We start from the raw sequence: 14,416 nt of genomic DNA, 5'->3' as shown, positions 1-14,416 counted from the left end.
TGAAGTAGATTCTCCTCAGTATATACACATAAAGGTCAGTTATATTCTCCTCAGTATATACACATAGAGACGAGGTAGATTCTCCTCCGTATATGCACATAGAGGTGAAGTAGATTCTCCTCAGTATATACGCATAGAGGTGAGGTAGATTCTCCTCAGTATATACACATAAAGATTAGGTAGATTCTCCTCAGTATATACACAAAGAAATGATGTAGAGTCTCCCCAGTATATACACATAGAGGTCAGCTATATTCTCCCCAGTATATACACATAGAGATGAGGTAGATTCTCCTCAGTATATACACATAAAGGTCAGTTATATTCTCCCCAGTATATACACATAGAGATTTGGTAGATTCTGCTCAGTATATACACATAGAGATGAGGTAGGTTCTCCTCAGTATATGCACAGAGGTGAAGTAGATTCTCCTCAGTATATACACATAGAGATGAGGTAGATTCTCCTCAGTATATAAACATAGAGGTGAGGTAGATTCTGCTCAGTATATACACATAGAGATGAGGTAGATTCTCCTCAGTATATACACAGAGGTGAAGTAGATTCTCCTCAGTATATACACATAGAGGTCAGGTAGATTCTCCTCAGTATATACACATAGAGGTGAGGTGGATTCTCCTCAGTTTGTACAGAGAGGGGAGGTAGATTCTCCTCAGTATATACACATAAAGGTCAGTTATATTCTCCTCAGTATATACAGATAGAGACGAGGTAGATTCTCCTCAGTATATGCACATAGAGGTGAAGTAGATTCTCCTCAGTATATACACATAGAGGTGAAGTAGATTCTTCTCATTATATGCACATAGAGGTGAGGTAGATTCTCCTCAGTATATACACATAAAGATTAGGTAGATTCTCCTCAGTATATACACAAAGAAATGAGGTAGAGTCTCCTCAGTATATACACATAGAGGCCAGTTATATTCTCCTCAGTATATACAGATAGAGACGAGGTAGATTCTCCTCAGTATATGCACATAGAGGTGAAGTAGATTCTCCCCAGTATATACACATAGAGATGAGGTAGATTCTCCTCAGTATATACACATAGAGATTAGGTAGATTCTGCTCAGTATATACACATAGAGATGAGGTAGATTCTCCTCAGTATATACACTGAGGTGAAGTAGATTCTCCTCAGTATATACACAAAGAAATAAGGTAGATTCTCCTCTGTATATACACATAGAGGTCAGTTATATTCTCCTCAGTATATACACATAGAGATGAGGTAGATTCTTCCCAGTATAGACACATAGAGAGGAAATAGATTCTCCTTAGTATAGACACATAGAGAGGAAATAGATTCTCCTCAGTATATACACATAGAGGTGAGGTAGATTCTCCCCAGTATATACACATAGAGGTAAAGTAGATTCCTCTCAGTATATAAACATAGAGATGAGGTAGATTCTCCTCAGTATACAAATCCTTTCCCTAGGCTTTATGGTTTCTGAGAAAATGAATATCTCGTGTATCACGTATTTTCACACCATTTTTCACGCTTAGACTTGAATCTTGAAGTTACGACCCCTTTACTTTTCCTATTTAGGACCTAAGGAATGGTCATGCAAATTTCAAGTTTGTATGATACCGGCAAGTTAGAGAATTAGTGGCGAGTCAGTGAGTGAGTGAGTACTGCAGTCAGTCAGTGAGGGCTTTTGCCTTTATATATTAAGATTCTATTACAAGTAACATTTGACACTCACTGATTTGGCAAAGCTGAAGAAGCTTTTTGTTTCACCGGTCACCATATTGGATGAACCTGCAAAGAAACAAAGATATAAGAAAGAATGTCCATACAGTAAATGAAGAATACAGAGTACAGCTGCGTAGCAGAAAGCACCTGCTGCTACAGAACTTAACACTAAGGCCATCCTCACACGGGCGTACTTCTGCACGCAATACGCAGTGAATAGGTAGATTCCTATTCATTTCAGGCAGATTTCAGGATTTGTTCATAGAAGCGTATTTTACCTGCACCTTTTGGTCTTGCAAAAAATACCTCCAGCATGCACTATTTTCCTAAATGCATAGAAGTCAATGGGGATGTGCAAATGTGCAAGCAATTTACTAGGAGATATGTAAAACACTGCACAATTATGCAGGACATAGAAAACATTTTGAACTCATTAGGCTAATTAGCCATTTCAATGGCTGAGAGCATCAGTGCACATTTTTTGCACAATTGCACACGACTTGCGTGTGCAAAAAGTACAGTAAAATATGCCGATGCACGCAAAGAAAAGCAACGTTTGTTACGCAAAAATGGGGTGCTCATGCGCGTGCAAATATGCATACGCCTACGTGATGCCGGTCTAACTGGTCACAAACACTATCCAATGTACAACAGTATAAAAAGCCAAAAAGATAACGAAGGCTGAAATATGCCAAGTCCGTATGTACATAATAAATAGACCGGAATTATTTGAAACATCTTATATCTTTATTACTTCGTAAAGAATTCATAAAATTCACATGGTTAACCCCTTAATCACCAGCCAACTTTAGGCTTCAATAACCAAATAATTTTTCAGTTTTTGAGACGTATTTAAATCCATCTCTGTATTCAAAAACCCCTAACCTTTTTGTTTCCGGCAACAATGCTGTGTGAAGGGTTTTATTGTGGGAGGAGTGTTGCACTTTAATGGTACCACTTGGTGATCCATAGGCCTTTTTTTTTTTATTAATCACTTCTATTCCTTTGTTTTGTCAAACAAGATATGCAAAAGGGGATTTTTTTGAGTATGTTAATTTTTTTTAACATTTTTTTCTGTCCCTCAAAATTTGCTAAAATAATACACTGTAGTACTTCCATAACTCTATCTTAATTATACTGAAGTACTTCTGTACTGCAGTGTATTATCATTATTTATGCCTATGACAGGTCATGGCAAACCTGGACACTGACTGGCATTTGGTTGCCATTGCAAGCTGTTGACCCTGCATGATTTCATAGTGGAGGGCTAATGACTTCACAGAGGGAGCGCCTTTTCTAATAGTAACCCTTTCCAATCCAATGTCTAACGTCTGAAGAAATTCTGATTGAAGGCTGTACAGCTCCGATGTCAGAAGACGTCCAGCAGGGTATTCTTACTGTATATTACTGGCCACTCTGTTGTCGAGGGCCTCTCCAGCATGCCACATACTGCAGTACTGGCTCCAGCCAGCAGACGGCGCCGTTGTATAATGGCAGAAAGAGAAAGCCCCCTAGGAAACCCTGAATCCAAAATTGGATTGCAGAGGGTTAACCTTGTACATGCCACTTTCAACATTGATTGTGGCATGTGAGACGTTAACAGTGGGGATCCTGAGTAGAGTATGAAAAAAAAAAGAGCAGCGATAGAATCTACAGGCCTTATTGACAGAGCTATGCGGCCAGTGACTTTACGTTGTGACAGGCCCTCTTTAACAAGTCACCATACTGTAGCAAGGTATCACAAAATGAACAGAACTTTCAAGGTAGCAGTTTATACTGACACCAACATTATTCCAAAAGCTAAATGTAATTTATAACCATGTAATTCCACTCAGTGTACAAGTGTCAGTCATAAAGACCATGGCTTCACCGCCAATCAGTGAAGTACTGGCTTAGGACTGCAGAGAGGGGAGAATGGAGAAGGAGAGCTAGTTCTTGTCGCCCTCTCCCACAATGACAACTGACTGTGAAATACAGAGGAAAGACCCCACTAGCACTACACCCTGTAGATCAGTGGGAGGCAGGGGTCTGCATCTATAGTAGGTTGGAAAAATAATTCTATCGCTCCTCAAGCTGCCCCCAACCGCCACCGCTCAACTAGACGCCCTAGGCACTAGACCTCCAATGCTTCAGTCGGTCGTGGTTTTTGCCCAATTTGTGGATGCAGCTAAATAGTTGCGTATATATGGTCATCTGACTAAGGCTTTAAGATTACAATCTTATATCTACAGGACATGCTATAAATGTCTGGAACTGGCACCTCTCTCACCTCTCCCCATTTCTTTGTTATTATGGCTGGTTGAACAGAAATTCTGCCAGTCCATGCCTCAGATTTGTACGACTACACACCGGTTTTATTGAGTCTACTACTTTACTTCAGAAATACCGCCTGCAAGAGGTCGTTGTGTGTTACTGGAGACCACTCAGGAAAAATGACGTGTGTTTCTCCTACCCAATGTCCATACTCCTAAGAGGGGCATTTTAAGCTGTAACCTTCAAAATCGCTTGTCCTCTACTGCAGGATTATCTCTGAACCAAATCTAAAGTCACAGAGGACCTCCGCTACTGTTCTGCGGGCTGACCATGTCAGTCAGTGCCACGTTGCTCCTCTCGCTGCAGTGCTACTTGCCACATAATACTAATATTTAATTATATAGCGCCAACATATTCTGCAGTGCTTACAAAAACAGGGGGGGACAAAAATACAAAAAACACAGTTACATGTAGTAATCAGAGTCCTGCTCCAACAAGCTTCCATATTACAACTAATGGGGTGATACAGAAGGTAAAGAGGCTGGAGATGTGCACTGTATGGCGAGGTGGAGAGTGAGGGATGCTATACACAGACAATGGTCAGACTTGAGCTGTATAGTGGCTGAATTGGTATGACTGCAGCGGGCGGTTGATGGTGGCTAGAAGGGATTGCACTCGGTAGGACAGAGAGCATGTTATCAGGCGGAGTAAAGAGGGGTTTCGTTTAGGGCACTGTTCCCCAACTCCAGTCCTCAGGGACCACCAACAGGTCATGTTTTTAGGATTTCCTCAGTATTGCACAGGTGATGTAATTATTGTCGGTGCCTCAGACATTGCCACAGGTGTTCTTACCATAGGATATCCTGAAAACATGACCTGTTGGTGGTCCCTGAGGACTGGAGTTGGGGACCCCTGGTTTAGGGGATATGGTAGGCTTCCCTGCACAGGTGCATTTTTAGAGCACGCCTGAAGTTTTGTGTCAGGGATTGGCGGGATAGTTTTGGGTAGCACGCTACTGAGGACTGGTGCTGCTCTAGAGAAGTCTTTGAGGTGGGAATGAGAGGTTCGAATTAAAGGGGCACGGAGTCTGATTTCATTAGCGAAGCGGAGGATGTTGACTGAGTGGTCGATAGAGATGAGGAAGGCAATGTAGGGCGGCGTGATGCTATGGAGAGATTTATGGATGAAGGTAGTGAGTTTATATTGGTTTCTGTATTTGATGGGCAAGCAATGCAGTGAATGGCACAGGGCAGAGGCGTACAAGTAGCAGCTGGACAGGAAGATGAGCCTGGCTGCCGCATTTAGGATGAATTTGAGATGGGAGAATCTGGTGAAGGGAAGGCCGATCAGCAATGAGTTGCAATAATCAAGCCGGGACTGAATGAAGGCAACAGTGAGAGTTTTTAGTGTGTCCACAGTGAGAAAAGGGTGGATTCTTGCAATGTTCTTGAGGTGCAGGTGACACGTTTGGGCCAGAGATTGGATGTAGGGGGTAAACGAAACATCAGAGTCGAATATAACCCCAAAGCAGTGGGCATGAGGGGAGTTATGGTGGTACCACACACTGAGATGCAGATGTCAGGATGAGGTCGGTTAGTAGAGGTGGAAACACCAGTAAGTCAGTTTTTGAGAGGTTCAGTTTTAGGTAGAGAGAGGACATAGTGTTAGAGACAGCAGACAGTCAGTGATGTTTTGGAGGAAAGGTGCAGAGAGGTCATGGGAAGAGGTATATAACTGGGTGTCGTCAGCTTAGAGTTGATATTGGAGGCCAAATCTGATGGTTTGTCCAATAGGGGCTGTGTAAATGTTAAAAAGGAGAAGGCCGAGGACCAAGCCCTAGGGAAGCCCGACAGCAAGGAAAAGAGGAGGGGAGGTAGAGCCAGCAAAGGAGACCCTGAATGAGCGGTCAGATAGGTAGGAAGAGAACCAGGAGAGAGCAGTGTCCTTTCGGCCGATGGAGTGACGCATACTGAGGAGTTTGTGGTCAACAGTGTCAAATGCTGCGGAGAGGTCAAGTAGGATTAGTAGGAAGTAATTGCCCCTTGATTTGGTTGTCAGGAGGTCGTTTGACACCTTTGTAAGGGCGGTTTCTGTCGAGTGTAGGGAGCGGAAGCCGGACTGTAGGGGGTCGAGAAGAGAGTTTTCTGATAAATAGCTTATAGGGCGGGAGAAAACTATGCATTCTAGTAGTTTGGAGATGAAGGGGAGATTTGAGGTGGGTCGGTAGTTGGCAGCGTCAGTCGACTGAAGAGTCGGTTTCTCTAGCACTGGGGATATGATGGCGTGTTTGAAAAAGGAGGGAAAAATGCCAGAGATCAGAGAGAAGTTGCATATAGTGGTGAGATGGGATATGATCACCGGGGAGAGGGACTGCTGGAGGTGTGAGGGGAAAGGGTCGCTAGAGCAGGTGGTGGAGCGAGCAGAGGAAAGCAATCTGGAGACTTCTTTCTCTGTTGTTGGTTATGAGTACAGACAGTGAGCAGAAGCAAGATGCAGTACTGACGAGACTACAGTCGGGGCTAGTCTGGTATTGGGAGGTTATTTCCTGTTGGATGTCGTGGCTTTTCTTTTTGAAGTAAGCAGCCAGCTTTTCAGTACTGAGATCCGTCACTGGGGGCTGCAATTTAGGGCTGAGAAGGGAGTGAAAAGTGTCAAAGAGTTGTTTAGGGTTATGGGATAGTGAGGAGACGAGAGAGGTGAAGTAGACTTGTTTGGCATGGTGGAGGGCTAAGTTGTAGGTTCTGAAAATGAATTTGTAGTGGAGAAAGTCCTTTGCGACTTTTTCCACAGCCGTTCAGTACATCTAGAGCACTGCCGGATGAAACGTGTTTGAGGCGTGAGCCATGGTTGCTGAGGTCTGGATCGGATGGCTTGGTTCACGGAGGGTGCCGCTTCATCCAGGGCATGTTTAAGAGTGGTGCTGTAATGTGCAGCAGCCAGGTTGGGGCACGAGAGGAGAGAGATGGGGGACATAAAATACTGTTAAGACACAGCAAAGTACTGGTTGTGAATGGCCTGAAGGTTCCTGTACATACAGGAGGTAGGAGGGTCTGGGGACATGCTAGGAAGCTTGACAGAGAAAGAGAGGAGGTTACGGTCAGAGAGCAGAAGAGGGGAGTTAGTGAAGTGGGAAGCAGAGCAGAGACGTAGGAAGACCAGATCAAGAGTATTGCCATCCTTATGAGTGGGAGAGGCTGAGTTATGAGTGACCAATGGAGGAGGTGAGCGATAGAAGGTGAGAGGCAGATAGGGAGATGGGGTCATTGGTGGGGATGTTAAAGTCGACTAAGATGAGGTTTGGAATTCCACAGGAAAGGAAGTGGGGGAGCCAGGCGGCAAAATGATCCAGAAACTGGCGAGGAGCACCTGAGGGGCGGTAGATGACTGCTACTCGCATGGACAGCGGACGGAAAAGTCGTAGCGTATGTACCTCAAATGATGGAAAAGTGAGTGAGGGTACCGGAAGGATGACACGGAAGGTGCATTGCGGGGAGAGAAGAGCACCTAATCCTCCCCCTCGCCTGTTTTCCGGTCTTTGAGTATAGGAGAACTGCAGGCCGTTATAGACAATGCAGCAGGGGAAGCCGGGTCAGACTGCTATATCCACGTTTCTGTAAGAGCTATCAGATTTAGAGATTTAGCAGTAACAAAGTCGTGCATGGTGGGGAGTTTATTGCATGCTGACTGGCATAGAAAGTAACTCTGCTCAAGGCTCCTGGCAATGAGGTAGTTAATGAAAGGAACAAAAATATATGTGACACACATGCAGTGATAACTGGAAATTAATACACTGTTAATTAAAAGCCATTCCCAGGTAGCAATATAATATCACTTAGTGGGTGGTGTGTCTGTATTTTCGTATATGAATATTAATATATTGTATTTAGAGAAGACTGGATATGGGATGATTTAACCCCTTCAGTGGTAGGTTTATTATTACAATATTATGGCAGGGAAATCTCTGAAGCTTGCTGCACTGAGTATGCAGTAAAAACCCCGGAAGATTTTAGATGACAGCTCAGTGCTCTGCACATTTCAGCACTGGAGCTGTCCATGGAAATCTTCCAGGGTTTAACTGCATGGTCAGTGCAGCAAGCCCCGGAGATTTTCCGGGTGTGCCACTAAAGGGGTTAAAGAGGAAAAGCCACTGCGACTGACCCCACTACATTAGAGTATTTTACAGAAGCCCTGGATAGCTGCACTAGAGGCTATATTTTGTCTTTAACACTATAACATGACAAACAAGTTCTCAAATTTTCCTTTTCATTTTTTTCTTGCCCTCTTTTCAAAAGATATAACTTTTTTTCTGTCTATACAGACACGTAAAGGCTTGATTTTTGCACACTGCGCTGTATTTTTTAATAGTACTATTTAATGTACCATATAATGTATTGAAAAAGTTTTAAATGTTTTTAAGTGGGGCGAAAAATAAAAAAAACATCACAATAGCACCATTGTTTTTTAGGTTTTATTTTTAGCAAAAATAATAACATGTTAACTTTATAACTTTGGTGCTGTCATATTTGTACTGAGGCACAGAATAAAGGTTTTTTTTAATGTATTACTACTCTGAGGGCGTATTCAGAGGAACGTATGTCGGCCGGGTATTCACATCGGCCGATATACGGCGTCCCTCTCTGCAAGTGGAGGAGGCTGGAAGAGTCGGGAGCAGTGCAGAGGTGGGGCGGAGCTAAGTCCCGCGAGTTGGATCCGTGTACCAGCAAAAAGAACAGCTAAATTAACAATCTGCACTAAATTTATAGCATTCAGTTTGCAAAAGTGCAATTTATAAAATTAACTGCTAATATCCCTCACAAGTATGTATTTAGGGTTCTCTGAGCTGTAGATATAGTAGGGATCTTTGTTCCTGTCCGACATCGCTTTGAAGACCTCTATAGTCAGCCTCTTCCCACACTGAAGTGGTTGATGGCCAATATGAGATTTACAGTAGAAACATCCCACCTACCATATAAAATATACGTTCCCAGCGGTTTCAGGAGGCCAATTCCTTTCCCAGTGTTTTCTCCACATAGACAATCCAGGACGATGTCCACTCCCTCTGCTGAGATTCTGGAAAGCATGAACAGAACATTTACATCTCTACTTCACATTGTATAAAATATTTTGGGAAATATCACATATGCTACAGATTTCTGATTTACTGTGTAGTTATTCTGATCTTATATAAACACATGAAGAACCACAATGTCTGTTATACACTTTGTGATTACCACTTTTGTAGAGTTGGACCACACACTAAAGCATCATAGGACACTTGAGACCCTCAGTCTGCAGGTTGTACAAAATAACCTTTATTGATGTCTACTGTAGCTATTACTAATATCTTAAATATATACACAATATTATACAATATAATCAATGCAACGGAAGACAATGTACAGCTACAAAAGGACCTAGATAAGCTGGGGGCTTGGCCAAAAAAAATGGCAAATGAAGTTCAATATTGAAAAATGTAAGACTATGTACATGGGCAGCAAAAACGGATGTCACCAATATTCACTTAATGGGGTACCACTAGGGAAAAGTGATATGGAAAAGGACCTGGGGGTACTAGTGGATAGTAGACTAAACTGGAGTAACCAATGCCAGTCAGCTGCAGCAAAGGCAAATAAAGTCCTGGGGTGTATTAAAAGAGGTATAGGGGCGAAGGACGAGAACATTATCCTTCCATTATATAAGGCACTTGTCAGGCCCCACATGGAATATTGCGTACAGTTCTGGTCACCGGTGCTCAGGAAAGATGTTACAGTACTGGAGGGGGTTCAAAGAAGAGCAACTAAACTAATACATGGAATGACGGGACTGGAATACCCAGAGAGGCTATCCCAATTGGGATTATTTACCCTGGAAAAAAGAAGGCTAAGGGGTGATCAAATAACTATGTATAATTATATGAGGGGACGATACAAGGATCTCTCCCAGGATCTGTTTACACCGAGGACTACAACGGTAACAAGAGGGCATCCGCTACGTCTAGAGGAAAGCAGGTTTCATCACCAACATGAAAAGGGTTCTTTACTGTAAGAGCAGTTAGACTGTGGAACTCTCTGCCTGAGGAAGTGGTGATGGCAAAATCCTTAGAGGAGTTTAAAAGGGGACTTGATGTCTTTCTGGAGAGGAAGGATATTATAGGTTATAAATCTTAGGTTAATTGTTAATTCGGGTATACAGGCAGGTAGGAACAAATGGACCAATCTGTAGCAAATTTGCCACATATGCAAATCAGGCACTTCGGAAAGGTTGAGACCAGGTTTTGGCACCTTAGGAGCTACTGTTCTTAACATATTTGCAAAATATAAATGCAAATATTAAATGGGTTGTCCACTTACTGGACAAACCCCTTTCAATAGGGCCCCCTGTATTAAAATAATAAAGAGAACCATACTCTCCCTTTTGTGGCCGCTAGAATACAGGGCTACAGCCCCGCTGTGGTCCCGGTGATTGTTGTGACAGATGATGTCATATGAAATTAGGTGACAGCTACAGCCAATGAGATGTAGCAACATCACGTTCCTGAACTACTGGCATCAAGGCGCCCAGGATGTGAGTGCTAATGCCAAAATAATGATTAGTGACGCCGTTTATCTCTCATTGGCGGCAGGGGCCTCCTGATTTCTTGTGACATCACCTGTCACAGTAATCACTGGGGGAGCACAGCAGGACTTAATCTAGATCCTGGCAGCCCCGGAAGGGGAGGTATAGTTCAATTTATTATTTTAATACAGAGGATCCTATTGAAATAGGGGTTGTCCAGTAACTGGACCACTCAATTAATTAAAATCTCCTCGGGATGCAACTTCCAATTTCTGCACTTAACAACCCAGCCATTTTTCTTTCCTTGCTGTGAATGGACTGTACTATATTATGTTGGCTTCACATGAGTAACAAACTAAGTTTTAACCACATACCCAAATAACAGTTACCCAAAATACACCTGCGTGACGCCGGGTAATTCTGCTAGTTTATAATATTTGCTAGATTTTCGGCACCCTCATTAGGGTGAAAACATACATAGGATTCCAGAGGGGTAACTCGAAGCTCTTCAGCTCCAATGCAAAACCTTTTCTGCTCTGAGGAGCACATTGCCATACTGAACCACTTCTAAGGGCCACACGGGTATTCCCATCTGAGCAATTTATGGTTTACCCTAAGTATTTGCCATAATATATTGAAATAAGTTCCACTTTCAGGACTCCCACCTATTGGGAGAATGGGGGTCACCTTCCTTCCTCTCCAATCAGCAATCCAGAGAGGAGGAAACAATGCATGTGGTTATTTCAATTGTAGATAAAGATTGTCAAGGTAACAACAAAACGGAGCGGCATGTATACACGATGCCACTAAGTCATATACTTATTTTTGGAGTGCCAAATGGGTCAAGCAACTTTATTCTCCTGAAATATAGGGGACCCAGACATGGCTACACAGTGCACCCTTAGTACTTGTTATAATATATAGGGGGACCCAGACATGACTACACAGTGCACCCTTAGTACTTGTTATAATATATAGGGGGACCCAGACATGCCTACGCAGTGCACCCTTAGTACCGTACTTGTCCTAATATATAGGGGAACCCAGACATGGCTACACAGTGCACCCTTAGTACTTGTCCTAATATATAGGGGACCCAGGCATGGCTACACAGTGCATCCTTAGTACTTGTCCTAATATATAGGGGGACCCAGACATGGCTACACAGTGCACCCTTAGTACTTGTCCTAATATATAGGGGCACCCAGACATGGCTACACAGTGCACCCTTAGTACTTGTCCTAATATATAGGGGGACCCATGCATGGCTACACAGTGCGCCTTAGTACTTGTTATAATATACAGGGGGATGCAGGCATGACTACACAGTGCACCCTTAGTACTTGTCCTAATATAGGGGGACCCAGACATGACTACACAGTGCACCCTTAGTACTTGTTATAATATATAGGGGGACGCAGGCATGACTACACAGTGCACCCTTAGTACTTGTCCTAATATATGGGGGGACGCAGACATGGCTACACAGTGCACCCTTAGTACTTGTCCTAATATATAGGGGGACGCAGGCATGGCTACACAGTGCACCCTTAGTACTTGTTATAATATATAGGGGGACGCAGGCATGACTACACAGTGCACCCTTAGTACTTGTCCTAATATATAGGGGGATGCAGGCATGGCTACACAGTGCACCGTTAGTACCGTACTTGTTCTAATATATAGGGGGACGCAGGCATGGCTACACAGTGCACCCTTAGTACTTGTCCTAAAATATAGGGGACCCAGACATGGCTACACAGTGCACCCTTAGTACCGTACTTGTCCTACTATATATGGGGAACCAGACATGGCTACACAGTGCACCCTTAGTACTTGTCCTAATATATAGGGGGACCCAGACAGGGCTACACAGTGCACCCTTAGCACTTGTCCTAATATATAGGGGGACCCAGACATGGCTACACACTGCACCCTTAGTACTTGTCCTAATATATAGGAGCCCAGACATGGCTACACAGTGCACCCTTAGTACTTGTCCTAATATATAGGGGACCCAGGCATGGCTACACAGTGCACCCTTAGCACTTGTTATAATATATAGGGGAACGTAGGCATGGCTACACAGTGCACCCTTAGTACTTGTTATAATATATAGGGGGACCCAGACATGGCTACACAGTGCACTCTTAGTACTTGTCCTAATATATAGGGGACCCAGGCATGGCTAGACACTGCACCCTTAGTACTTGGCCTAATATATAGTGCACCCAGACATGGCTACACAGTGCACCCTTAGTACTTGTCCTACTATATAGGGTACCCAGGCATGGCTAGACACTGCACCCTTAGTACTTGTCCTAATGTATAGGGGGACTCAGACATGGCTACACAGTGCCCCCTTAGTACTTGTCCTACTATATAGGGGACCCAGGCATGGCTAGACACTGCACCCTTAGTACTTGTACTAATGTATAGGGGGACCCAGACATGACTACACAGTGCACCCTTAGTACTTGTTATAATATATAGGGGGACCCAGACATGGCTACACAGTGCACCCTTAGTACTTGGCCTAATATATAGTGCACCCAGACATGGCTACACAATGCACCCTTAGTACTTGTCCTAATATATAGGGGACCCAGGCATGGCTAGACAGTGCACCCTTAGTACTTGTCCTAATATATAGGGGGACCCAGACATGGCTACACAGTGCCCCCTTAGTACTTGTCCTACTATATAGGGGACCCAGGCATGGCTAGACACTGCACCCTTAGTACTTGTACTAATGTATAGGGGGACCCAGACATGACTACACAGTGCACCCTTAGTACTTGTTATAATATATAGGGGGACCCAGACATGGCTACACAGTGCACCCTTAGTACTTGTCCTAATATATAGGGGACCCAGACATGGCTACACAGTGCACCCTTAGTACTTGTCCTAATATATAGGGGGACCCAGACATGACTACACAGTGCACCCTTAGTACTTGTCCTAATATATAGGGGACCCAGACATGGCTACACAGTGCACCCTTAGTACTTGTCCTAATATATAGGGGGACCCAGACATGACTACACAGTGCACCCTTAGTACTTGTCCTAATATATAGGGGACCCAGACATGGCTACACAGTGCACCCTTAGTACTTGTCCTAATATATAGTGGCCCAGACATGGCTACACAGTGTACCCTTAGTAATTGTCCTAATATATAGGGACCCAGACATGACTACACAGTGCACCCTTAGTACTTGTCCTAATATATAGGAGACCAGACATGGCTACACAGTGCACCCTTAGTACTTGGCCTAATATATAGTGCACCCAGACATGGCTACACAATGCACCCTTAGTACTTGTCCTAATATATAGGGGACCCAGGCATGGCTAGACAGTGCACCCTTAGTACTTGTCCTAATATATAGGGGGACCCAGACATGGCTACACAGTGCACCCTTAGTACTTGTCCTACTATATAGGGGACCCAGGCATGGCTAGACAGTGCACCCTTAGTACTTGTCCTAATATATAGGGGGACCCAGACATGGCTACACAGTGCACCCTTAGTACTTGTCCTAATGTATAGGGGGACCCAGACATGACTACACAGTGCATTCTTAGTACTTGTCCTAATATATAGGGGACCCAGACATGACTACACAATGCACCCATAGTACATGTCCTAATATATAGGGGACCAGGATGTATACAGCTGCAAAACGACTTTACATACCCGATCTAGGCCCTTGACATAAACTTTTCAAACAGGACTCATTTCCTTTACTGCATGAATATCTGTTTGCAGCATGCGCTGTATGTGCATGTGATACGTGGGAATTTGCAAACAATCAAATACATTGCCTTCACTGTTTTGCTCACATTAGTGAGTAGGCATTGCCTAATACACAAGTG

At 43.7% G+C, this 14,416-nt stretch overlaps 1 protein-coding gene across 1 annotated transcript in view; it reads right to left on the bottom strand.

Annotated features, from left to right (window-relative positions):
• The window catches only part of VAT1L (vesicle amine transport 1 like), a 78,068-nt gene that overhangs the window by 21,206 nt on the left and 42,446 nt on the right, over positions 1 to 14,416 (bottom strand). The window contains exons 5-6 of the mRNA XM_066582539.1: positions 8,944 to 9,047; positions 1,735 to 1,790 (exon numbers count right to left, since the gene is read on the bottom strand). Coding sequence (XP_066438636.1) covers positions 1,735 to 1,790; positions 8,944 to 9,047 — 160 coding nt within the window. The remainder of the gene's footprint in view (positions 1 to 1,734; positions 1,791 to 8,943; positions 9,048 to 14,416) is intronic.

This window comes from Eleutherodactylus coqui, chromosome 11, assembly GCF_035609145.1.
Source record: "Eleutherodactylus coqui strain aEleCoq1 chromosome 11, aEleCoq1.hap1, whole genome shotgun sequence".
NCBI lineage: Eukaryota > Metazoa > Chordata > Amphibia > Anura > Eleutherodactylidae > Eleutherodactylus > Eleutherodactylus coqui.
Note: the sequence above shows the minus strand (reverse complement) of the source record. Positions and strands in the feature narration are given on the sequence as shown.